This window comes from Pezoporus flaviventris, unplaced genomic scaffold, assembly GCF_033815535.1.
Source record: "Pezoporus flaviventris isolate CSIRO_AGI_PZ_B2104156 unplaced genomic scaffold, CSIRO_AGI_Pfla_v1 ptg000006l, whole genome shotgun sequence".
Lineage (NCBI taxonomy): Eukaryota > Metazoa > Chordata > Aves > Psittaciformes > Psittacidae > Pezoporus > Pezoporus flaviventris.
The window spans coordinates 14,788,407-14,815,786 of NW_026892554.1; the positions used below are offsets into that span (position 1 = coordinate 14,788,407).

The 27,380-nt window shown below is 38.5% G+C and overlaps 1 protein-coding gene across 1 annotated transcript in view; it reads left to right on the forward strand.

Moving 5' to 3' along the window:
* Window positions 1–27,380, forward strand: part of MYZAP (myocardial zonula adherens protein) — a 59,283-nt gene that overhangs the window by 8,272 nt on the left and 23,631 nt on the right. Inside the window, exons 3-10 of the mRNA XM_061447064.1 lie at window positions 8,537–8,695; window positions 11,202–11,294; window positions 13,768–13,881; window positions 14,716–14,868; window positions 17,625–17,750; window positions 18,563–18,691; window positions 21,240–21,325; window positions 24,101–24,206. Coding sequence (XP_061303048.1) covers window positions 8,537–8,695; window positions 11,202–11,294; window positions 13,768–13,881; window positions 14,716–14,868; window positions 17,625–17,750; window positions 18,563–18,691; window positions 21,240–21,325; window positions 24,101–24,206 — 966 coding nt within the window. The remainder of the gene's footprint in view (window positions 1–8,536; window positions 8,696–11,201; window positions 11,295–13,767; window positions 13,882–14,715; window positions 14,869–17,624; window positions 17,751–18,562; window positions 18,692–21,239; window positions 21,326–24,100; window positions 24,207–27,380) is intronic.

The following is a 27,380-nucleotide window of genomic DNA, read 5'->3' on the forward strand; positions in this document are numbered from 1 at the left end:
GTTGGGCTAGGTGTCAGTCAGTGGGTGGTGAGCAATTGTATCGTGCATCACTTGTGCTTCCTGAATTTTATTTCTCTCTTTCTCTCTCTTTTCCCTATTATTATTATTGTTATTTTTTTATTATTATATTTTACTTTATTTAAATTATTAAAACTGTTGTTATCTCAACCTGTGGGTTTTTCCTTTTTCGGACTCTCTCCCCCTATCCCACCAGGGGGGAGAGAAGCGAGCGAGCTGCTGTGTGGCAAGCACTTGCCGACTGCAGTTAAACCACAAGATCTGCTCTGGCAAAGTAATCAGTCCTCGAGGATCTAGAAGTGTTACTTACAGAGTGGATGAAAGAGGCTTCAATGCAAACTAGGTTTGAGCCACCATTAAACAGCAATAATTCATATTATACAGAGGTGTTTACTTATTGCACATAGAGTAGCTTCCCTCAGTGCTTACTCTGTCAGTCTCTTGTTAGTTTGGATCTGCAGAAACTCTGATACTAGCCTAAGCATATAGGTCCTTTGCCCTAAGAGTAATGTCAGTTTGTTTTGGAGGAGGATGGATATTGACTCATGGCTTATTCATTTTACTGTGCTGAGTAGTGTAATAATAAGAAAGAAGTGTGAATGATTAGGGTTTGGACAGTTTGTAGTGACTTTCTTATGTGACTATTTTTTTTTCCTGTGGGACCTTGTATTTAATGAGACCTGTGTTTCCCCTATAATAGAAGTAAATGTAAGTGGGGTTTATATCAGAGGATGTTAAGATATTAAATAAGTTATCTGGCTTATCTTACATTCCGGTATCTTGCACAGTGATTTTTAAGAGACGGGTCCTTTTTAGTTGAAGTGATACGTAATTTAGTTACTGTATGTTTTGAGTAGTTTTGCAAAGTTCAGCACTTTTGCACAGTTTAAGGACTTCTAGAAAGCATACATGCCATCTTCAGAGCTAGGTGGGATCCGATTAGTCAATTTCATAGCAATAAAGGAACACAGAGTAATTGTGCTATTGACTTGTGTCTCATGGTCTTTGTGTAATTTAAAAAATAGCCCTACAAATAGCCATAGTGCATAGAAGCAGGTACAAAAAAATCCCATCATGAACCCTTTTTTCCTCATGTCTCTAAAACAAGACGGTAATGTGTTAACCTGAAGGGTTTTGTCTATGTAATGTATTGCTTTATGTATTTGAATTGATTACATAATAATGTACAGTGCACACAGGGCTCTTGACAAGTCTGTGATACTTTTCTCTTACTGCAAAATTTAAATTAAAAAAATAAAGCATCTCCTACAAGCAGCGATCCAGCGTCTGTGCTGATCTGCCAGTGTTCAACTGACTTAGTGTTAATGAAGTTGTTCAAAGCACTTTGAGAATAACAGGTTTTACAAATGTTAGATAATCCTTGCACAGTCCTATGAGAACTGTGCCCCCTTTTTGGAAATAGGGATAACAGAGAGAAATTAGGGAGCTGCTCAGTTTTCTGCCTAGCACTTTATAATCTAAGGTCAAAAAATACAGCTTCACCATGAATCAGATTAAACAGCAGGTCTCTTGTTGGAATCTGGAGTTCTGTGCTGTCTTTAAGTGCTGAGTATGGGGAAAATGGGAACATGTTAAATGGAACATGTATTTAAAATATGTTAGTGTGACTTACAGAGATGAACTGCAGGGTAATTCTTGGGTTTGTACAGTATTTGGTGGAGCACTCAGGCAGATAAGGCAGTCTGATCCTGGCTGCCAGGCTCTCTCCTGTTTGGGCAGGACAAGTGCTGGAGCGAGACAGCCTCCCCTGCCTCTGGCTGCTGCTGGTGAGGGAAGAGAGCAGGGACCTTGCTGTGTCAGAGGGAATGCCAGAAAACTATAAATATACTATGGCATGACATTTGCTTGTAATCTCTTCTTTCAAATCTTTCATTAGGAGGAGGTGATTTTGAGCTGCCCTAATGTGACATAGTGATAGTTTACTATTTGTTACTTTTCTGTATCCTTCTGGGGCTCAGTACTGTTAAGAGATGTTTCAGTTGCAAAATCAGCTAGTGAACTGCACAGAAGCTCTTGCTAGTGTTGATCCTCTCAATAACTTTTTTTGGAGCTTGAGGTCAGATCAGACATCACCACTTCACTGGTTGTGTTAGTAGCTGTTAGCTTAGCCTTATTCATTGTAGTCCAAGTTTAGCAGCAACTGTATGCTGTATTTCATTATATCTATTATCAGTGCATTAAGTTTCCAGATAGACTTTTTATTGCTATACACCCATGAAATAAAAATGAATCAGTATATGAGATTAAAACAGAGTGATGGAGCTGGGCAGTTTTGTTGTAATAAAATTGCTGCAGGCATTATTGTACTAGGATGGCCTCTCCCTGTCTTTTGTGAAGGGCTGGCAGATGGTATGCAGAAGCTGATCTCAAAAATGGAAGGGGGTCTGAGCTTGTGCTCAGATTGGATTTTTGTATTCATATTTAGGCATGATACCTTGAAAGAAGCATGTGAGAATTGAAGTCACAAGTAGAGGCTGGTTGATTGGTTTGTTTGCTTTTTACAGGTTAAAAGCCTACTGCTAAGTATTTCTGAGTTGCTAGCACTTACTTAGGGAGAATCTGAAACTATCCTCATTTTGTTCCATTACTTCTGTTAATCACAGACAATGGATGACAGTAGTGTGAGGCTGTGTTCTTCACCAAGAAGTACAAAGGAATATTGTGTGTGCTGGATTGTATGTAAAATCGGTATGTCTGAAGCCTGCCTTGTCTTGCATAATGAAGGGTTACTAGACAATTGTATTGTCCCTGTTTGGGATTGGGCTTATTTTTATCCATCAGCCCCTTTCTTCACTGGCATCTAAATTTGGAAGTGTCACTGCAAGCTACAGCTACGCATTCGAGGGCAGAATATGGAGACATGTATACACAGATTTTTAGTTTTCATTAGGACACATGAATGTGAGAATTAAAATGATATAACACTCTAGAAATTTGTGTCACTTTCCTGTCTTTGTAGCTTTCAAATAGTTTGAAACAGTGTTTAGGCCCAAACTCTAATTGGTACTTTCGCTGTATATATCCTCAAACTCTTTAATTTTCTTATGCTTTTAAAGCATCACAACCAAGAGGTGAAACTCTTTTTGCTTCGTAAGCAGGAATACAGAAGCATATCAAGCTTCTTTTTTTTTCTTTTTTTTTTTTTCCCCCAGGAAAAAAGTAGGCTGTACAGAAGCCAGAAGGGGAATTTGCTCCCGTATGTGATGGAGAGAATCAAGCAGAAACTTGTGTGAGACCTTCATCAGTTGTGTGTCTTGAATTTAGGACAGTGCCGATTTTCTCTGCTGATCTGCTGCTGCCAGCTCAGTCCCATCAGCACAGCACTTGTGTCATAACAAATGTGGCTCACCTGCTAGAGGTGGCTAATGGGTTTTTCAGCCTCTGCAGCACTGAGTGCTTGATTTTTGATGTGTACTAATTAAGCGACACGTTCATTAAAACAGCACTACATGAGAACTACAGAAAGAATTCCACTGACTTCTGTGGTTACTGCTGTATTTTTTTGATCTTACTTTCTTAGTATACAAGTATTGCTGTTCTGTGTACAGATTTCATTGAGTAGATACGGCTTTCATGTAACGCCTGTCACTTCTATTTTTTGGGAATGTGTTAAATGATGCTTCTTATTTAGCACCATGAACCCAAGAACACTCATGTCTATGTCTTGGCATACATTCCCTATTTTAATGCTGTTTATATATGAAACATCTCTAAATGTAACATGAGTTTCATGGGCTGCAGAGGACTACACATCTGCCTTTTGTCAGAGCACAGCAACTTTCCTTGGTGAGCTCAATAACATAAATTTGTCATTTTACTGAACAGAAAATATGTAAACTAAGTAAGAATGTGGATGTTCTTTTTCCTTGTATACAACTAGTGAACAAGTAAAAGATAACTGGATATTTCAGAAACCTCCAGAATGTGGCAGCTGAATAAAAGAAAAAGCCTTGCTTAGCTGATACATTTCTGGTTATAAGAAGAGTTGTTAGATTTTGTAGGTAAAGAAGAGCACAATTTAACAAAATTTTAAGGCCATATGAGTACCAAACCCACAATTGTGCCAGTCATTATGTTAGTTATATTTTATTTTGAGGTAAAAGGACCTTTTCTGTAGATCTGCTTCCAATTTTGGGGCAGGGAGAAAGTGTAAAGTGTGGTATCTGACTCTACATTTCAGAAACTGATAAAGAAACACTGGGAAGCAAATCATCTCCTGGAGTTATTTACATAATGCCAGTAAAATAACCGGCAATACAAAAAGCAGCTAACAACTCATATTTAGTGTTTCTGTTGATAGTGTCTTTGCTTCACATGTTTCATGCTACTTGGGCTACTTCCTTGGACACAGACATAAACAGGATACATGGCAATTATCAACACTTTTGCAACCTTGGGGTGTAGGCTTCTGTTTTAAATATTAAGTAAACACAGTCTGTGTTTCTTTAGTACATGCTGTATGATCATACCAAGTACAACATGACTGTTGCTGCAAAATAGAGAAAGCATGTTCCTGGAAGCTGCTGTATTCATGTGTATCAACATGATGTGGTCTTGCTATTACCTTGGCCAGTCATATAACTGACTGTAGGTACAAAGAAACAGTCACAAATTACCTAAGCTAAGTTTGCTTTTTCAGGTCAGCAGCTCCCATTAGAAGGATTTTTAGCACAATTTGAGGCAACAGCTGTGCTTGTCCCAGTGCAGGAAGTGCATAGGCAGGTAGGGAGAGAGGACTTCCCTGTTCGCTGGAGCTAGCTGATACTTTGACCTTAAATGGGAATGGCTAACTAATCTAATGAAACCTTCCATCTTCAAGCACTGGATAGATTTACAGTATTTACTTGCTCCTAAATACTTGCACATAATTACTTATTCTCTTATCATCACTGACATGCCTTGCTGCAGATCAGAGTGGAGACAGGCAAGGGCCTTCTCAGAAAAATATCTAAGTTCTGAGAGTGGATATGCATGGCACATGAGGAAAACAATGAAAAATACTTGGCTTAGAAGCATTCTGTAGTCCCTGGGGATGTGGAAAATGCAAGGTTTGTCCAAGTGAAAAGATGTGATGGAGGAAGAGCAGAGGACAAGGCACAAGGTGGGTGGAAGTAGCTTAAGACAGGAGACAAACTGCAGAATACTCAAAGAGTACTTACTAATGCAGTTCTGTAGAGCAGTTCAAGAAACAGCCTTTCAGCAAGGCCTCCTTTAGAGGCAAAGGTATATTAAAAACAAGTCAACAAGCAAAGCAACCTATCCACCTCTCAAAGCTGCACTGAACAAAGTTTTCTGATTGTAACCCTTCCTCTTAAGAGGAGGCTATATCAGGTTAGCCCTATTTTGTCAGGGCATATGCTGAACCCTGAAACAAGAGGTCATTAAGTGGAAATTAAGAGTTACTAACCAGAGAGACAGGGGTGTAGAAGGTGAGCGTAGCTGAAATAGAGCAGCAAGAAAAAAGACTAAAGAAATTAGAACAAATACTTGTGTAGCTGTTGGTTTGCACAGCCTTAAATCAAGCAAGAACTGCACTGAAATTTTAACAGGTGCTTGCCCTGGGGGTTGTGATATGAAGGAGAAATAAGGGGGGGGGGGGGTGGGTAAGAGCAGTATCTTGTATTTTAAATAGCACGTAGTAGAACTGGGACACTGAACAGATGATGGAGGTTCTTTTATTCTTCTGAAAGAGAAGTGACAAAAGCATCTTGGGAGGCTTGTGCAATATAGACAGCTGGGAAGTGCAGGGTTATTGCAAGAGACATGTACCCAGTCTGGCTTTATGCATACTTAATCCTGCATGTACTGCCCATTATGATGTAAATTTGTCTGTTTTCTGTGAAATATGTAAGTGTCATGGGTGATTCTCCAGCTGCAAGCCCATTGGTCTGAATTTGTAGGTGTTTCCTTGGGGGGGATCCTTCAAATTAGTACATTCCTTAGGAATGTGTTAATAATATTCTAAAAATAAGGAACTTGCTCATAATTTTCATCCAGAACTCTTCAAATAGCATTTTAAACAATTCTGCTAATGTTTTGGAGGCACAAAGGATCTTAAGTAGTTGCTGGTATTCAGCTGTTCATCTCATAAAAAAGGAATGATCATGGGTAAAGGGTATGGATTTATGAATTCAGTGTCTGGCGCCTTAGTAATCTCTAAGCAATCAAAGTGATTATTCTTTTGGTTATCAGGAAGATGGAAACTTGTATGTAATCCTTTTATACAGATGCAGGGGAGGAGCTGTGATGACACTGTCAAAGAAAATGTACAACCCTGGAACAAACAAACACAGAAAAGTTTTGAATCATGTCGCCATCTAGTTTCTGTGTTCTCTCTACTCTCAAAAAGCCAGGTGTGGGCTTTTTGTTTGTATGCATCCAAACTGCAAAACAAAACCCCCAATAATACGTAATACAAGACTTCTCATTATCAGGATGTGAAGCTTTGCATGTAATGTTTTCCAAGTGCAAAATGATATCGTGTAAGGAAAGCTGGCTGCCCAATGTTTTTCCATTAAGTGGTTTTAAGGCTTTCTTTTTAAATTATTGCTTTATAGCCTTTGTTGTTCTTTGCCTGAAATGTTCTTTATCAGGCGTCTGCTCTGTGATTGTCTTACTCCCAGCCCTGCATACACACCCAGAGCTTCAGCAGGATGGTTAAGCCAGTAATGATATGGTGAAGGAAAGGACTGTAGGATTTATAGTGTTGAGAAAATCTCAGTGCCATGTGGGAGGGCAGTATAAACCAAATGTCTGTCTTTACCCATTTTTCTTAATGCAAGTAGATTTTCCTGTTCATTTTTCCCTTACCCAAAGAAGAATTTATTCTTACATTGCCACCATAGTTGTGTTAGTTTGACTGCTAAAAGCTGGAAGTGGTACTGCTTTAGACTGCAGATGCTATCCCCACTGTCAGTCATGATGAAGGACTAGAGACCCTCTACGATGCAGCTGCAGATGGATGTAAGATGCTGAGCTTCATCTCTTTCAGCCTCTGCTCAGTGTCACAGACAGTATTAGACACTGCTTAGACTCTTAATTTAGTAAAGAATCTCAAAGTTTGTTGGTTTTCCTGCAGTGTCATTACAGAACAACAAAACAAACCCAAACAGATTATGCTGTAAAATCTATGTAGTGAATATTCCCAAATTTAGCCATGTCCTGGTATATCCAGTGTAAGACTGATCTGTCTCTGGCACTGGCCTTTCAAAAACAAGGTGCAAAGCTAGGCAGTAACAACGTTTCCAAGACTGTGTCTTTCTGACTTTCTATTCATAAATAATCCCTAATTTTAGGTTCCTAGTTTGCAAATATTCAAAGTTAGGTAAGAATCTTTTTTTCCCTTTTTAAAAAATCATAATGTGGATGTCTTCATCTAAGCTATGCTTTTTAATTCTTTGTAATCAAGAGAAGAAATTAGTTATTCTGGAGACTGACTCATTTCAGATGATTGCTACAGAAGGATGTTTCTCTGGGTTGATTGGAAGGGAGGAGGTGGTTCCATCTGACCTTGCAGATATTTATTTACATGCCAAGGGAAATGATTCCTACTGTTAGCATGAGTATTTTTGTTACTAAGTACATTGATGAGGTGAGTAAGAGGAGTCTGTTGCAAAGAGTGCCTTAAAGAAAGACACAAAATTATTGTTTTACAAATTTCTGGAGATCATTAGACTAACAAATGTTGGCACTTTAAAACAGCCTTTCTATTTACCTGTCAAGACCTGATTTCAAACTTTTATTCTCCTACAACAGTTAACAACACTGAAACACCCACATAAATGCTCTTTCATAGCTTTGCTTTGGCTCTTACAAAGTTAGTTTGACAACTTCTATAAGAGCAGTGCAGCCTTGAAATGAATGATTGCTTTGGAGGTTCTTAGTTAGCTTTAAATGCAAACTGAAATTCTACTTTATTTATCTCCAATGTAAACAAGTATTTTCTGAGCTCCGCTTAAGGGACCTTGCTTAAAATGTTTTAATTTAGTTTCTTCTGAGAGCTTTCTATAATTTTGATTGAACTTGTGAATTTTTATATTTCCTGCAGGAGGGAGTTTGGGGAGTGAGGGGCAATTCTGTGGTTGCAAGAGTTTAAAGGGAACTGTGAGAGCTAAAATAATGCAGAACATTTTCTAGTAGCATGTATTGGTGAATTAAAGTAAGCCAGGATAACTTTTTCTCTCACATGCCTTTACCTCTCCCTGCACAAATCCAGCCCATTGTCTCTAGCTATATCTATATCAATTCCATTAAAGCCAGTGGAAATTAGACATTTCTATCATCTGTATCAAGTATAAATTGGTCATTCATCTTCCTAAAACCATGAAGGTTGACTGTCTGGCCCCAAAACCTTTGAGAACTAGTGTTCGTAGGTGCTGCTGTGCTTTCACTAGAGTTGACTGTCTCCTGTGGCCCTGTGATACTGTATTTTTGTTATTATTTTATTCTAGTACTGACTTAAAAATAACTTTCTTATTTTTTTTTTTCTACTTTTAAGGAGCTCTACCATGTACCTAATGGCATGTCTCCAGGGAAGCTCTCTCATGGGATGGTGTATGGTGTTGTGCACCGAACTGACAACAACCATAAGAGAGAAATGGTGGTTTATGGCTGGTCAGCTGATCAGCTGAAAGAGGAGATGAATTACATTAAAGAAGTGAGTTATGCTTTCAGCTTCAAAATTTGTGAAATATGCTTTCCATGTATTCCTGTTGAGCTGTGAGTGTATATGGGTTGACTGATGTCTAGCCCAACACCCGGATCTTAACTGGGAGCCTACTCTAAGCTGAAGACTTGACTTATTAGTGCTTGAGTTGGAAAAAAGGGTGCTCTATACCTGGCAACTGTGCAGTCTAGACTCAAGGTCTCTGTGCCAACTGATACTTGTTAGTGCTTGCTGACTGGGCCTCAGCTGGGTGTGCAGACTGCCAAACAGATATTGAGGCTCCTGTCCTGAAGCCTTCAGAATTTCAAATGTCATACAGAAGAAACTATGCAGGCAGACACCTTAAAGGATAAACTCTCTCCTCTCTTCTTCTGCTTCCCCCCTGTTCCCAAATCCCCCAGTTTTGAAAAGGCTCCTAAATTAGGTGACACAGTAAAATCACTTGGGTATATTTGGGGGCAGCCTTAAAATAGTCAGTCTAATAAGGATGACTTTGTACTACTTTCTCTGTGCATGCTCATTTGTCATAATTGGCAGAAGCTCTCCTGGAAAAAAAAGAAAAAAGCATTTCTGACACAGCTGGTTTCTGTGCTTGAAACTCAGCATCTCTTTGACCATCAGTCCTTGGCTCACAGGCTTTGGAAATTACCCCCGAATTAGCCTAGGGCAAATAACCTGACCTTCTCTTTCCATCCACCTTCACCACTCAGGAAGTTATTGGTCTATGTGTTACACTGATGCAAGTGCAAGCTGAGTTGATACAAAAGGGAGTAACACTGAGTCAAACCAGCAGTGTAAGAGACTATAATTATGGGTGCTCTTACATCTGCCTGATCTCTAGCTGTCAGCTCTTGCTTCTCTCCTTTGCTACTCACAGTTGTTTGCCCCTAGCATTCACCATGCTCAAGTTCCTGCACTCACAGTTAGGGTATGTCACTACTGCGGTGCACGCATGGCATGTGAGCTGAGTCGGCTGTTGGTTGCCTGCCTGGTTGTTTGCTTGCCCTGCTGGGGTGGTGTCAGGGATGGGTGAATCTGCATGAGGTCTGGCTCCCCGGGCTGCCCTATTGCTGTTCACAGCTGGCTTGTGGCATGGAGGGATGTGTCAGACCAGGTGGACTGCAAGTCTTGTGTGTGTGTGTGTATGTTCAAAGTACTGATCCTTACAGGAAAAAGTGGGAAAAACACAGGAAGAGATGAACTAGCTCTTGCTCTTTTCTGGCAGCTGTGTTCAGCTATGCTAATTGCTGAACTCTGGTCTGCCAGGTAAGTTTCATCTTTAAAAGTAGTCTTAAAGTCCTCAGCTTATGCCACGTATGTGAAGGCTTAAACCAGAAATGATGGGCTACATCAGAACTGCTGACAGTTTCCTCTGTAGCTGAGTCAAATATGCACCTTGCAAGAAGGGGAGTGGGGTGTGTGCATGTGTGGGGAGGGACAGGGCAAGGGACTTTTTCTGTGGTGAAGTGAAGGAATCATCTACCTTTCATGTTTCTTATCCTAAAGGGACCACGTAGCTTGGGGTAGGCTTGGGCTTACCTCTTGCATAGATTTTGTGACCAATGCCCCTCTTTCTGGGAGAGTGGGTATACTGCAGAGCTGCTGGAAACATCCCTTCTTCTATAAGGCCCTACTGTTTTCCCCTTGCACTTTCCCCAAGCTTGTGCAGCGAGGAGGTAACCTTGCTGCCCTAGATTATCTGCAATCAGTCTGTGTTTGATAGGGAGTGGGGGGGGAAGAGGAGTTTGAATTATGTAGCTGGAATGCAAACTGTAGGCAAACATTTAACTAGTGTTTACAATGTGTACTCTTGAGAAGGTTGGTTGTGTGCATGATTGCAATGGCATGTAAGCCCAAGCTGTCTTCCAGCATGCTTTCCCTCCCTCCCCCCTTCTTTTCTTTTTTGGAAGGCAAGGTATAATTTACGTCCTTGGTTCTTAAATAAAATCAAATTGATTACTCTGTTCTTCAGATTTGAAATTGCATTGATAAATTTATGCTAATATATTGTTTAGCTAGGTACAAGCCTAGAAGTCTTATATTAAAGGGTTTATCTTCAAAGGATACTTAGGGAAAACTAATTAACCACTTTAAAAAGTATGAAGGTGTATTAAATCCGTGTGTGGATGCTTTTTTTTTTTCGGAATGCAAACATTATATGCTCAAATTAATTTTAATTTGTTTAGTAATCAGGTTAGAGTGAATTATGGATAATTTATTATTTAAATTATTAATCTACAAGCATTTGAGTGTGCACAGAGAAGCTTAGAATTACTCAGAGACATTTACTTTTATCACCCGTATATAGACAAGTCTTGAGACTTCAGTTTGTGTCTTGTTCTTAAGAGTAAATTGCTGTTGATGAAAAGGTAAATTAATAATGGAAATTACTGGAAGTAGCAATGTAGAACTTATCAAAACTAAAAAGTCACGTCCTAGTATAAAGGGTATCATCAAGAAGTTTGATAAAGGTATTTAATTTTTTTTCTGACACCAGGTTAGAGCAACTCTGGAAAAAGTAAGAAAGAAAATGTATGGCGAATACGATGAAATGAAACGAAAAATACAGCAGCTTACAAATGAACTGAAAGTAAGTACACATTCATTTGGAGGTAAGGCATATGAGAATAACTGTCCCAGTGTTATCTAAAAAGATTTTGTGGGTTTGGTGTTTGTTTTTTTTTTTGCTTTGACAGAGCAGAAATAATTTCTCGAGCCATTCTAGTTCATTGTTTTATGTGACATCTAAATTTTTATTTATTTATTTTCCCCTTCAGGAAGGTAAGGTAGGACAGGGATGTTTTCATATATGGAATTACTAATTGCCTGCTTCTTGGAAATAAAAGAGTGATCTTAATAGCATTGTCTGTGTGTATTGGTAATTAGTGGAGATGTTTGTACCACAAAGCTGCCAGGTGAATTGAATAAATAATGTGCATAATTAGGAGTAAAGTGCAATTTGTTGTCATTTCAACAGACTTTGCTCTGGTTTACTGATTTTATTGTTTAAACACTATAGTGAAAGAAGCAGCAGTATTTTTTAATATTAAAGCGCTTGACAGTTCTAAAAATGACTTACCTTTTGGTTCTTAATTGAACCTTGTAATAGTTATTCGATGACCTCTCTTTCTTCTGACATGCTGCTTTAGCAATAAAAGCTGCTGCAGTCTGTAGAAGTAAGTATCCTTCATATAAAACTGCTGAGTTCTTTGGTCCAAAAAAATCTCCCTGAAAACTTGCTGTGGATTTGATATTCAACATTGATTTTCACAGCCCTGGTTCAGATGAAGCTTTGGCTATTAAAGGTATTCTGACTTCAGGGGACTGAGACCCTGACTTATGCCCTTCTGCCACCCTTATTTGGAGGCTGTCAGTTCTCTGCATGCTCTATTATGTATAAAGATCAGAACTTGCTGTTAAACTGGTACCTCTATGGCAACTAGTCTCAAAAAACCAAAAACAACCCAAAAACCCAACAACAAAAAAATCACCCTGACTTGAGAGGAGGAGGGGGAGAACATTCAGTTGCTGTGGACTGTGTCAAATACTCTTAATGATGCCAACAAGGGGAGACTCCCACCCACCACGCACACAGGCAAATGCTGATACAGATGAAGTTTTGTCATCTTTGCTGCTGATCCTTATTGAACAGTTAGTGATGAATATCACAGTGATGATATCTGGCACTTCCAGATCTTTCTATGAGACCAGTAGAAATCCTGCATGAGTCTGAACATCTCTCTTAATTAAGGGTTTCTGATCAGCTCTGACAGAATCTCTAGTTCTGCAGCAAATTAGCAGTTTATGAAGTACTCCTTCTGACATAAATAGCACATTATGAGACACTCTTCCCCCTTTTTTAATACTTTACACTGCTTGTAATAAAACACAAGTGTTGTTCTACCTAATAATGTATGGTTGGGTTTTTTTATTGGCTTTGGGTTAACATGACTAACATCTTTCATGCTATTTGTGGATTCTGTTTAAAATAATTTATATATTCTGCTTCAGCTTTGAATCACTATGCTTTTTTCCCATCGATTTTCAGGACCACTTTTTGTTCATAAAATTTGTTTGTAATTTGTACTTCCAATATACTGCCCTGGGCGGTATGCTTCTTCACCTCAGTTCTTATCTTGTAGCTTTCTTAATCCATCTAAAGCATTTCTGCTTTTGTTTGTTTTTACATGAGCACATGTTTATATAGGGTTAACTGTAACTGCTTGGCTTCTACTCCTTATGCTGACCTAATCTGTGTATGACTTGGTTACTAAACACTCATTGTTCTCCGTATCAGTCCCCAGTGTTCTTATGTTTTTATCGAGAAACAAATCTGGTCCATCTAAGAATGTGAGGTGGGCTGGTCTCTATTAGTAACAATTTTTTTCTCTTTATTGGATTTTTCATAATTACTTACACAGCTTGGGTTTTGGTCTCTTAAATGATGACAGTCTGTGCCTATCACCCCCAAACCCCCTCCAGTTTTTAAGCATGTGTGTGTTTGTACACAACAAAAGATGACATTTTCACACAATAAAGCTCTCTGCTGACTTTTCCTACCTGCTTCCTATTGTTTCATCCTTAAGTCTTCTTGATGTTGCTTCTTTGCAGACCTGATTAGTCAGTTCCTTCTTAATTAAGGCTATTCTACAGTTCACCAAAACCTTTCTAGATTTCCTCATTTCTTGCATTATTCTGCTTTTCACTCTGTGACTTCTCAAAATCTGCCCACTCCATGTACATAAGCTTTCCGAGTAGCCATCTGCTAAATATCCTCTTGTCCTTCTCAAAAAGAACAGCTTTTACAGCAATTACAGACTAGCAATAAACATAGATACTTGTGCCTTATTCCTTTTAAGAGTATTTGGATTCTAAATTCTGTTTGTTTGTTTCTGAGGTACAAGAATATGGTTTGAGGCCTGTATATTTTAAGCATCCTAGTATCCTAGTACTGTGAAAATTAACCATGGGGTCTTTCTCTTATGTAGCTCCCTTTGAAAGAATAGGTAAACTTGATCATTATTCTATATAATTTTTATTTATTTTTTTCTTTTCCTGCTCAGGTGACAAATGCTCATCAGGAATCCTTAGAGAATCATGTGCGAGTGCAGGCTGCAGCCTTAGATAGCTTTAGTGAAATGAACAGCTCCTTGACATCAGCATCAATAGACTTGCAGGTACATTTTAATAGCTGTTTCACAGCTGACAACCACCTTTTCTGACATGGATTTAAAAGCATACATAAAACATGGATGACAGATACAGATTCTAACACTAAACAAGATCATAAAGTACTGTCTTGGCTATCTAAGGCAGCTAATTTAGGAAGCAAAGACCAAATTCTAACACCTGTGTTTTTAAAAACCTATTAAAAATAGTGTACAATAAAGAGATGCTGATCTGCAGCAGACTAATGTCATTAGGCATATCTCTATGAAATATCTAAGGTGAAAATGTGATTTGTTTTGTGTTGTGCAAAACGGTTCATCTCCTGACTGATCCCTACCTTCACTGGTTAACAGAAATGGAAGTGGCCTGTTTGGATGCTAAACACTTGTGAAATGTAGGGGGAGGGAGAAGGTGGGAATGAATTTTCTGTGTTAAAGACTTACAGGTATCTGAGCTGAAAAACTTAATGTTCCTGCTTTCTTGTATGTCACAGTTTTTCCTCAGTCTAGTGTATTTAATATGTATAATATGGCCCTTGGAGAGAAGAAAGGAAGACTGTTGGGAGTGGTATTCATGCTGAAATATATCCATGTTCCTTTGTTGTTTTTTTTCTTATAGCATTCCAGGACTTGATTTCACTTAGCACATTTCTCATGGAAATATCTCCTAGTAAACAAAATACAACTAGAGCTATCATTTTAAACATTAAAACGTGCAAAATTGTTCCCACTGCATTGATACATCAGGAAACTAAATGTTCTGTCTGTTCCATAATCTCTTGACTGTATTAGTTCACCAAGTTATTTATGATTTTTAATATGTGGTTTGCCTCTTTCCTCTAGAAAACTCTAGTTGACGTTACATTGGAGAACACTGATATAAGGGAACAAATAAGGAATTTAAAACATACGCATGAACAATCTATGGAAAAGCTGAGAGAGAAGCAAAAGCAACTGGAAACAGCACAAATAGAAAACCAGTTACTGAAATTAAAGGTGTGGTATATAAACTCCCCTAAAAATATTGCCCAGTAAGGGCATTAGGAGTATGTTAAATGAATTCCTATATCGTATTTGTAAAGTATTCTTCATTCTTCATGCCTTCATCATTCCCTAGAGCCGACGTATTGCTGTGAATCAATCCTGTTTCAATAACAAAGAATTTCAGCTGGCAGCGGTCAGTCTTTCCATAACATAGGATTGTCATTCAGGGATGTTGGCAGGTGAAAATTCAAACCATAGAATAGTTATTAGCGTCCATTGCTGTAAGAAAAGGAATATTATAACTCTATATGGTGCTGTAAGAATTTCTTCATAATGAATTTCTTTGGTGTTGCACAATTTTTAATAGGTAATCTGTTAAGTCTTATGATCATGTGATCCACAGATACATGCTGTAACAGCCAGTGTCTTGGAAAGAGACTTCAGCTATTCCTTTCAGAGAAATGCAAGGGAATAAAATGGAAACTGAAAAGTAATACATGGCAGAAATCTTGACCGTGTTCTCCACTCATCTGCCAAATGTATTCCTTTAATGTCATTTAAAAAAAAAAAACAAACAAAACAATAAAACAAAACAAAACAAAAAGAAAATCAAAGCCAAAAGCAACAATAACCAAGCAAGCAAAAAAACGTCTGGAAACCTTTGCTCCTTCTAAAATTGCTCAGTGTAGACTAATTTGGATATAGACTGTATCAGGATTTGTCACTGTGAAATTAAGGTGACTGCTGGTTTATTAATGTTTAATTTTTCCAATGAAGATGTTTCTTTCTGGCTCTCTAGTGACTTGCATTCATGCTTAGTGATGAATGGTTAAAAGTGAAGAAGGTATTTCTGCTCCTAAGGGCAGAGAACCACAGGTTCAGTCCAAGTTCAACTGAATACATAAGAACTTGTTTCTCTTTGAGCCTGTCAAGGTCTGCATAATACATACCCTGCTTTAATGAGGGAAAACTTTAAATTTTGCCCTCAAAATTGCAGTTTTATTATGAAGTTAGTGGATAAAATACGTCATTTCTGTCTTTGAAACTTAAACAGAAAATTGCAAGACATCTGGGATTTAATTCCAGGGGTGAATGTAAGAGGAGAGTTTGGAATCCGGGGGGATAGCAGTTGAAAAGCAGTAACTACCATATGCTGTGATCCTTTTCTGGGTAGGAGAACACACCCCTGTAGCTTATTAAGGATCTTTGGCTTATTCATACAATCATAACAATACCTAAGTTTGGAGACGCTGCTTAAGAGTCCCATAACAGATGCCCCGATGCGCCTACTTTTTCATGCTTGTTTTTACTCTCCTGATTGCTCAAGCTGTAAGCAAAGGAATGATGGAGAGACAGTGCCAATGATCATATTCCAGTTCAGCATATCTGAAAGACTCTGGGGTTTCATTGTTGGCTTTTTCTGAACTATATGATTATTTCATGCTTCTTGAAATATGGAAGGTTTTTTGTTGTACTGAGAGCTAACTCCACTCATTCCCTCTCACAAAGTGTAGGTTGCTGCCCTTGCCCCAGTGTTGGTCTAGGTGAGGCGCCAAAGGAGATAACTGCAGTGCAAGTAATGTTCTTCAGAGCTCAGACTCTTTTCAGGATGAAATACGCTGTTGTTAAACAGGGTAGTAACACAGCTTGTTCCCCCCATGCAAGATAAACACAGGGGTTTAATAAATCTTTCAGTCCTTGAAATGGAAAAACAAACAAATAAAAACCCCAGGAGCAAGCAAGCAAACACACAGATCCAAACCCACCCCCTAAAAAAGCCCCCAGTGATACCAAAACCCTAATCATCAGAACCAGGCATTTTGTGGTTGTGTGAACTGTAGTGATCGGCAAGGAGCACTTTATTCTTCTCCCACATGACAGTGTATTCCTCCTCTTCCTGACATTTTTGTAGGACCCACAGCATTTCAGTACAACCTTGTCTGATTTATAGCATCTGTAATAAAAGAACTAAGTCCTGGGCTAGCTATTTTATTGATGCTTACAGAGTCGATGGGTTTAAGCTATGACTACCCTATCTGGTGTTTAATGACTGAGGGTGTGGTTCAGTCAGTGTTTTGAGCCAACAGAAGGGGGAAATCCTGTCTCTGAATTACCATTCCTGCCCTCTTCCCTGTAGCAATAGTAAAGTTTCTGGTCATGTGGCTAGAAATTAACCCTTCCACACCCTGCGAATATTGTCTGATTGTTCTCTAATCTGCTTTTCTTCATGGGCACCCCAGTTTTTCTGCCTACACAAAGAGCAGCGTGTGGAAAAGCAAGGGAGGAGGGACCATACAGCTGTGTCTTCTAGTTAACAAGACATGCTTAGGTCCAGCTTGAAGTAATTATTGCTTTGAGGTTCATGATCATTTAGAAACAATAGTTGAGTCTAGACCATCTCTAATCTATGCTTCTTTAAAATGAGGGGAGACAAATATCTTTTCAATGGGAAACAAACCAAGTGATTTGGGTCTGTTACCGGAGGGCTTAGTAAAGGGTCATAGCCTGGTCTTGGATGAGCAATAACTAGTTAAATTCAGACAATGTGAAACTTGATGAAATGGTAACTTCTACAAACTCAGATTACTTACGTATTGGCAGAGTATCATAAATGGTCTTGATGCAAATGAAAATCTGCTTCAGCAGTGTCAAATTTATAACAAGGTGGAGCTGAAGTTCAAAGTGCTACTCTCACATCATGTGAACTTCACTCCTCCTGCTGCCAGCAGTGCTGTACTGACTGACAGGTCAACTTTCCTCTCTCATAGGTGGAATCATCGCAGGAAGCCAATGCTGAAGTCATGAGAGAGATGACAAGAAAACTGTACAATCAGTATGAGGAAAAAATGCGAGAAGAGGAGCAGAAACATAAAGCTGAGAAAGAAATCCTCCTAGTATGTACAATCAGTCTGTAAGAGTGGTGCTTATCTTGGGTGTTTCTGAATCACGTAATACTCCAGAGCTGATGTGTTCCTTCACGCCTGTCTCTGTGAACTAGTCATGCCAAGGTTATTAAGCTTTCCAAGCTTTTGTGATTGAAAGACTAAGAAAACAATGTGTTCAAACACAGTAACAGTGATAATAATGTAGATTTCAAAATTTGATATGGAGTAAGTTGCAGTTTTTGACTTTTGATTCTCTCTTAAAAAAAAAAAAGAAAGGAAAATATAATCTCCAATTTTAGTTATATTTTACGAAGAGAGGGAACAACTTAACTGGATAATGCTGGAGGAAGAACTGTTCCTGTTCCCTGCTTTCCTTCCACTCCCAAGTAAAACCTGTCTATGAGCAGTTAGTCATTGCATTTTTCTAGCAGATAAAGTAGATAATGATGGAAACTGAAGGTAGATTCCCCAGTCTCTTGATATTGTTTTATATATAAGGAAAGTACAAAGCTGAACGTAGCAAACTTTGGTTTCTAAAATGTTATCTTCTGCAACAGCATATTTTTCTTATGTTGTTACTCATGGCATCCTCAGAAGGGAAAACAAATATCTAAAAAATGGCTAAAAGTTTTTCTTGGATTTTCATAATGATGTTTTTAAATAAAAATACCCCAGATCTTTTGTTCTATACAATTCACCTTTAAGGTCACAACTCTTCCAGACTTCTGGGCAGATATAGTGAAAAGCTTTGAGCTCTGCTTGAAAGCCATTATCCTGGCTCTATGGGATGTTAATGTGACTGTAAACGTTCTTATTTGAAGGAGGAAACAAATCGGCTTCTGAAGGCTATTGAAGAGGCAAATAAGAAGATGCAGATTACAGAAACAAGCATACAGGAAAAAGACCAGAGAATTGGTGAGCTGGACCGGCTGATTGAACGCATGGAAGAGGTATGAGAGTTAGTCAGGTACCAACTTTATATCAAATACAGAAGTGCATGGAGGAAATCAGTTTCTTTTTTAACTTTCCCTTTTCCATTTCCACTGCTCAGTACCCTGATCAGTGACATACTATTGCTGTTTGCATCTATCTTAATTATTGTATCCATATAAGTAAATGGACCTGGTCTACCACAAAGACACTATGATTAAGTGGTTCTATCTTTGTAGTGGTCTTTATAGTCAGGGCTGCCTAAAGTGTCAAAATATATTTATTAAATTAACCATTATTTTAAATAAAGAGTTTAAAAAGACCGTTCAGTCTTCCTTCAGTGTGCAAGGTCTCCTAAGCCTAATGATCCAAAGTCTCTTAGAATTGCTGTTTGTAGGTTCACGGAGTGCATAGTTTTGCATGGGGATAGATGAGGAACTGACTGAGAGCATAAATTGGGGTTGTTGGTTGATGTGAAGCTCAACATGACCCAGCAGTGTGTGCTTGCAGCCCAGAAACCAACAATGTTCTGGGCTGCATCAAAAGAAGCATGACCAGGTTGAGGGAGGGGGTTCTACCCCTCTACTCCACTCCCATGGGATCCCACCTGGGGTACTGTCTTCAGCTCTGGGGTCCCCAACAAAAGAGGGATGTGAACCTGCTTGAGCGAGTCCAGAAGAAACCACAAAGATGATCAAAGGGCTGGAACACCTTTCCTATGAAGACAGGCTGAGAGAACTGGGCTTGTTCAGCCTGGAGAAGAGAGGGCTCTGGGCAGACATTACAGCAGGTTTCCAGTCCCAAATCTTGATCTGATCTTTAAGGTCCTTTCCAACCCAAACAGTTATGATTCTATGATTGATTAAAATGTACTTAGTTAGCAATAGATACTTCTGTTTAGCTGTTTATAGTCCTGATAGGAATTGTATCTCCAAATTTCTCCACTTGGGGATGAAATGCTAAACTGAAAGCTTCAGATTAAAATGCCTTGAGGATTTTTTTGTGGGTATCTAACAACCAATTAATCTTCCATTCTGATATCCTGTTTAGATTATAGCTCAGAATAATTTGAGGAAAGAATTAAAAAAATCATTTTTACTGCCTTTTAATCCAAAACTTATGTTCTTCCTTTCCTGCTGGTATTAAAAAGCATTAATTATTCCTCTCCCTGGCTAAATATTCCCTACCAAACTGTAATTGAGAGTAAGTTTTTGACAATTGAATTTTAAAGCTCTGAAAGCAGAAAAGCTCTGAGACATTTACCTCTTGTGACACTGTCAAGCGTGACACTTCTGTAAAACTAGTTTTAGTACTTTTTGCATTGCTTCTTTGTATTTCCTTATTTCCCTTCTTCTCTTTTACGGGCTACGCTCCAGGGCAAAACTCAAACTAGTCGTCAAATTATTATTATTTTAATCTATTGTTAAGCCTAAAAGTATCAGCCTAACAGTTATGGTGAAATTTCCTCTTAGTTTTCTGGTATCATTCCCATAACTGAGAATGAATGTTACTCTTTAGTCCTCAGACTGAAGAGTGTCACCCTAGACAGCATAAGAGCAGCCCTTCCAAAAGGCTCCAGTGCTCTTGGATGTACTTTGGCATTTCTCATTTCATTTAATAGCAGGCATCTCATTATCTTTAAAGATCTGTGCTTTGCTATCTAAAATATAGAAGCAGAGAGCATTCTAGTAAGTGAAGGGCCTATGATCTTCTGTTCTTACACATGAGGTGTTTTTTTCAATGGCTGAAACTTAGTATATTAAATATTTGTTACCAAGAAATAGATTTTTATGAGCCTGTCTTGTTGGCTTGACTGGGTAGTCTAATGTGAATTTATATTGAACCTCTTTTATCTAATGCTTGCAAATCTATTAGCAGAACTAGTGATTATACTGAGCAGTCATTCAGTTTAACATGCTCTTTAGCAGCTCCATTAACTTAATCTGGGTTTCTCCCTACAATTTGTATTTTGCAGTGAATGAAAGATTGCAGTATAGTTCTTAAGTACAGATGAGTTTCTTCATGTCGGTTATTTAAGTTGCTCTTATCTGGCCAATACTTGCAGAATAAAACCGAATGCCTCTTAAATTCCCATTAAAGTGGACAGCAGACTCCTCTGTTAGTTTGTGTTGACTCAGTTCCCAAAGCCTCATAGGTTTTTCACAGGTGCTGTGCTGGTGGACACCTGAAAATTAAACAAGAATATTCTGGAGAAGAAAATAGAGCAATATCTTGTATCTCAGCCTTGGATTGAGAGATTTTTCGAAGGGATAACTTGGAAAATTTTACATTTATGTTGTTTAAGGTGACTCATCTTTTTATTCAAAATCCTCAGTTTCAAGTACAACTGCACATCTTCAAAAAGGAAATTGAAAACTCTGATCTTAATTCCATGCATAGCTGGGAATTTGATTTTATTCTTATGCATCCTGTGTGCCTTCATGAATTTTGTTTCATCAGTTTCTATTTTAATTTCACAAAAGATCTTTTGAATTGCAATGAAATATGCTTTACAAAGCCTTTACGTTTTGACACACGGGTAACTGAAGGATAACATTTCTTGTTTAGGAACGTCACCAGCTGCAAAAACAACTTGAACTGAATGAAATGCAAATATCTGGAGCAAAATCCGAAAACAACTCCGACACTGAAAGGTGAGATATGTCTTGTCTGTGGAACTTGTGGTATTGCTAAGAAACTTTAGGGGGTGGTTGGTTTGTTTTTCAAAGACACCTGAATTTTATTTTATCTATCTTTAAAATTGCAGTCTTGTAGGGATTGTCCATCTGAATGTAAGCTTATTTACACATAAAATATCAAGAAGATTAATTCTTGCAACAAAACCCCCACATCGATGCATCTTTCTTAAAAATTGTTTGCAAACATGCATAAAAGAGGGAAAGCAGGAAATATATTTAACGCTTGGAGGAGCTGGTCTATACATGTGGTGCACATTAACGTATGCGCATGAACAAAGTGAAGGTGTGGAAGAAATCTGTCATGTAGCATCACAATGCAGAAGTAAGCTACAAAGTTATTTGGGTAAAGTAAGGTCGATATTACTGGCAGTGAGTCCCCTGTAAATGGTTGTTCTCAAAAGCATGAAGCTTAGAAGAAAGATCTAGTAGTGTGGTGGCACCTGGATGTGCTGCTTCTGCCCACAGACGGCACATGCATTCATTACTATTTATTTGAGGCTGACAGAGCATCATGACCAGGCAAAAGAAAAGTTCAAGGAAAGCCAAAGGCAACATTTCAAGGGAAATCTATCCGGCACTGAAATAGCATAACTGCCATTTGAGTGAAAATTGCATCTGCTGTTTAAAAGTTTATATGACACTACTTAAGTGGGTAAACATGAATCGTAAGTAGAGACTGAATAATTGTTTTCTGTGGCACCAAGAAATAAAGTTTTAAGGTTTTGGCATCTCACTGTTCTTTAGGAAGCATAACAGAAAAGGAGGCCCTTGCTGCGAGCATCTCACTGCCTAGTTGTATTGATCTATGACCAGCTTATCTGCTTTAAGGGTTATAACAGCTTTTCACAGCAGCTTGTTAAAATAATAATTTAAAGTGAGCAGATATTGCATACAACATATAATATGGAGATGAAAGATAATTGCTTTCTTCCTTTACCTCTGCATAACAGATACTCTTCTCGCTTCAGTGGATCCTTCCCTGGCCACTCAGCATGAAAAGTTATGCTGCAGTATAAAGGCAGCGTCCAGACAAGAATTTGTGCAATTCAGGGATGCACAGAGTTGCAATTTATGCAATGCAAGCAGTGAATGTGGGTTCAGATGCTGAAGTTCTTAAGTTCTCTTTACACGTCTATACCTCACCAGACACTTGAGCTCCACCTGAGGAAGGACCTCTTTTACATTGCTCCATTGCCATCAGTGCTTAAAATTTTGAATCTTCCAAAGAGAGATCAAATACGTGTTACAGTTGCAATCAAAATGTAAATTGTGGTTTTGTGGGACCTTAACATACAGGACTGAAAAACCTGCAGCACTGCCTTGCTTTTTTTTGAGTCCTTGTCAAAGTGCTGGAGTTACAGTTCTGTAGAGTACTTCACTGCTAATAGAGACTCTTTCTGGGGGGAAAGAGTTTTCACAGTCATTCACTGAAGTCTTGTCATACAGTTTGCCATCTGCTGCTTTGCCTTTGTATGGTTGTTCTAAATGCAGCTTCAACAGTTTCTTCTGTTGTGCACAGACCAAGATGAAAAGAGCCTTTTTGGTTTTGATTCCCCTCCTCCACTTCTCAAATTGTGTCCAATCCTGAACCTAAGAGTACAAAAGTTTACTTTGTAAGCAAGCAATTGCTTTCTTTGAAGAACTGCAAGAATTGTACATTCAGATAAAAGTGGAGGCTCCCATGGCCATCATGCCCCAAACTTACTAAACCGCTTCCCTCCTGTGTCTTTGTGTATTCTAAAACTACTTTTCTGGTAAGCTGTGAAACCAGCTTGTGGCATGAGTTCTGGGGGTCTTCAGTTTCTGTCTTAAACAGATTTGAAGAAATGCAGAATCTATCTAAAGAGTCATTCATACAAACTTAAAACATTCACTACACTTCTTGCTTTTGATGAGTTAGTATTACTTCAGTATTAACTCCAGAATACTAACTCCAGTTATTATATATAGTTATTAATACTAACTCTGCTGTTGGCAACTATGCCAAATCCTCAACTGTAGTGGGAGAGCTTTGAAAAGGATGCCAGCAGATGTGCTTCCTGGCTTTTAGTTAGTATGCATTTCCAAAAAGATTTCAGGTGATAATAACTCAAGATAAATGTGTCTTTTGGTGATTTGTAGTGGTAGGACAAGTGGAAATGGGTTTAAACTTAAACAGGGGAAGTTCAGGTTAGATATAAGGAAGAAGTTCTTTACTGTGAGGGTGGTGAGGCACTGGAACAGGGTGTCCAAAACAGTGGTGACTGCTCCATCACTGTCAGTGTTCAGGGCCAGGCTGGGCAGAGCATTGGGCAACAAGGTCTAGCGCGAGGTGTCCCTGCCCATGGCAGGGGGTTGGAACTAGATGATCTTAAGGTCCTTTTCGACTCTAACCATTCTGTGATTCTGTGATAAAGACCTAGTTATGTAAACGCTTTTCACTTCAAGGAAAAACAGACATCTTAAGGAGGTGAGCTTTATCACATAGTTTAAGTGTCAGCACTTCAGGCACTGAGTAAGCAAGCCAGTATGCGACACAAAGGTGGGTTAACTTGGGTGGAGACAGCCACTTTGACTAAAAGACTACCATTAAAATGTACTTTGGACAAATTGACATCTGTCAGCGAATATGACTTGCCTACTCCTTGACCTGGTTTTCCTGATTTATGGTGGGATTGTGGAGCTTGTTCTTCTTCTGCTTTTATTGCATAGATTCCTACTCATATACTTAATTCTTCCATGTTTTGCTAGGTCACAGCATTTGGAGGAGGTAGCAGCTAGCCTAAGAGAGCGAATCAAACATCTGGATGATATGGTCCACTGCCAACAGAAGAAAGTCAAGCACATGGTTGAGGAGGTGAGATCTAGTAAAACAATTCTAAGCCTTTTGAGGGAACACTGTTTTAGTACATAATCCAAAGAGAGCTCTGTTCTGTGTGCATTTTCCTTATGCCACCTTATTTGCAAATGCAATAAAAGATGAACTAGTGAAGCAGAAAGACTAGGTGAAAGCAGTTTAATCCAGTGACTGTGGTTTATATACTGTGATTTTTAGGCTGACGCTAATTCTGGAACTCCTTATGGTAGTCCAGGAAATACACATACAACTTGCAACTTAATTTGAAGCATGCAGAAGGTAACTGCAGAAACAGTGCAGACTGCTCATTAAGGGTCTCCTTCCTGTACAGACATGAAAGGCAAAAACTGCTTTATTTTTTAATTAATTTTCTTTTTTCAGTGTGGTTCCTGACAGAAATAGCCAGGCAAAGTGTCTTTCACCGCTCATCGTTTTCACCCTGGTTTGGGGCATCTTTATTATCTTAGCTGATAAAAATTCCTGTAAAACTTAAAGTGGCTTTCTGCTGGAAAGTGGTTTTAAGTTACACACTGCCTACATGCCAATAATCTGTTCAGCAGTCAGAAGGCTGTGACTGCAAGATCTGTGTTTCTCCAAGTGGATGAAAGAATGACATGGGAAATAGGTAAATTAAGTTTAAATTGGAGCTTTACAAAGCAGACTGACAGCACTATTACACAAGCCTTGAACAGAGGAGAGGCACTCATGAAATATCTTTTATTTGTATTTGGACATCAGACATTCACAAAATCAAATATTTGGAAATCATTCTAACCTAAGGCATTCTTTCTGCATTCTCAATGTGCTACAATAGAATTTCTGATTAGACATGGTGCTTTTCAATTTTTATCAAGGTAGAATTTATATATAAATACCTAAATGCCTACACCTCTTTTGTTTTATAAGATTCTGATGTAGTCCTGCTGCATGACCCGCTGTGTGATACTAAGTGTCTTTTACACAGAGGGATGCAAAAGTATCTCTTTGCATTAAATTTCTTCTGTCATCAGTATAGACTAGTATAAAGTCTTGAGGTTTTGTTTCTAGTTCAGCTTGCCATTTTCAGGGTTTTCAAACATCACAGCAGGTGGTCAAAGACTGAGCTAACACTTTATACCATGGTATTCTATTAAGAAAAACATTTCCATTCTAATAATCCTATCCATCAATTTAATGGATTATGGGAACGATTATTTAATGTATTTTGTATATCTGTAAGATGACCATCATATTATCAGGTTTCTTTTGTTCTGACCAAAAGTTCTAAAGGACTTGCCACTCTGTGATACATGTGGCAACCCAAATGATTCTGGTAATATGAAATAATAATAACTGGCCCAACATTTGTGCAAGTAATAGCTTGCCAATTCCTTTTAATCTATCTCTGCTGGTACCTTCATATACATAGAAGGCCCTTCCAGATCTTTTTGTTACCCTGTTTAACAAGTAGAATGTTAGGTGATCAACTCATTATTTAGCTTTCTCAATATTACCTAGCTTGATGTCAAACTACCTTCTTCTCAAAATCGATTAAATATCTGTATTTAGGAGCACTTTTGCTCTCTCCTTTAGTCCTTGTGTGTGTTAGCTTTTCTTTTAATTTCATTTCCTTGATAACTGCATGAATACCTGTAGCTGCATCTGTATGATGTAACTGAAGTTACTGAGTCTAAAGACCTCTGTAACATAAGTTTGATCACGTCAGATGGTACTAAATACATTAGGCAGTTAATGTTTTTTGTGCTGTCCATGGGTTGTGCTTGTACTGTGTTTGAGGAAATACATATGATACAGTTGGCATACACTATTTTAAAGTGGACTCTTCATTAAAGGTCTAAAAATAGCAGCATTAATAGTGCAGAGGAGGGTAACTGTCTGCCATGGAGGAAGATTGAAAGCACTGCAGATGTTTGTGCCCTGAGCTATCCACGCATGTGGTATTTTTCATGATTTTGTGCTCTTCTCTGAGTAAACATTAGCAAATTATTTTTAGGCTTACTTTAAGCAACACTTGCTAACTCTGCCATAGAAGCTGAGAAATCAGCAATGAAAATGCTTCTTAAAAGGTAGGCTCTTGAAAAGGAATGCTATCTGAAGAGGCTGTTGTGGAGTTAAGTTAAAAACTAATGAGCAACATCACTTGAAAGTATATTGAAAATATACTTTCAAGAGTAAATAGGGAAGACTGTGTAATTGTGCTACTATTTAACTCCCACAAAATATGTTCATCAGGGTATGCATGAGCACAAATCTCCTCTACTTAAATTTAACTAAATGCAGAATGTAACCGATAGGAATATCTAAAAAAGTGTCACTAAAACCTACCATGTTACTCATTACTGAATACTTTCATGGCTGCTGTCTGTAAAATAACATTCCATTTTAGGGTTTATGAGGGCATTATAATGATCAATAACTTGCATTTAAATTATATAATTGAGAAAGAATGATCAAAGCAGCTAGAAAGCCTGCTTTCTGAAACACTTAGTGCCTCTGTTGCATGAGAACAGACTGATAAGAGGCTAACATAGGAAACTCAGAAGAGATGTGGAAAGAAAGTAATCAACATTATCAGCAGTATTGTGCTAGATGCTGAAACAAACCTACTGTATGAACTAAGTGCGAAGGATGGCTAAGCCTAGGCTTGCTTGACTACAGAATGAGCTTTTTTTAGTATTAAGCTTGGTATATTTAGACAGAGACCTCAAGTATGAGGGGTTTATTTTTTCAGTGTAAACCACAACAGGTTTATGCTGTTATCATCTCCAACAGAAAGTGCAGCTACAGAAATGATGAATTATTTCAGTGGGGTGCTGAATAAAAAGATTTGCTGCTTCAAACTCATGCAGAGAACTGTCAAAATTGAACAAGTGCTGAGACGAATATGCTGGCTGAAAAATCACAAAATAGGTTGCTCTTCAGGCCTTTTTAGGGAAAGATGATGGATCGTGGGCAAGTGACAGATGCAGGGCATTCTGTAAAAGAGCAGCAAGCCATAAGGAGGAAGTGAAAGAGAAACTTTATAGTGCAGTTTTGTGATGCAGTAGGCAGCTCTAACACCTTCAGTGCTGTTTGATGGGAAATGCGTTAGGAGGCTGTGGTCAGTCCTAATCTAGGCATGCATGAAAGGGGATGCTGGCAGAGAAGCATCAAACGCAGGAGGCCATGGAGGAA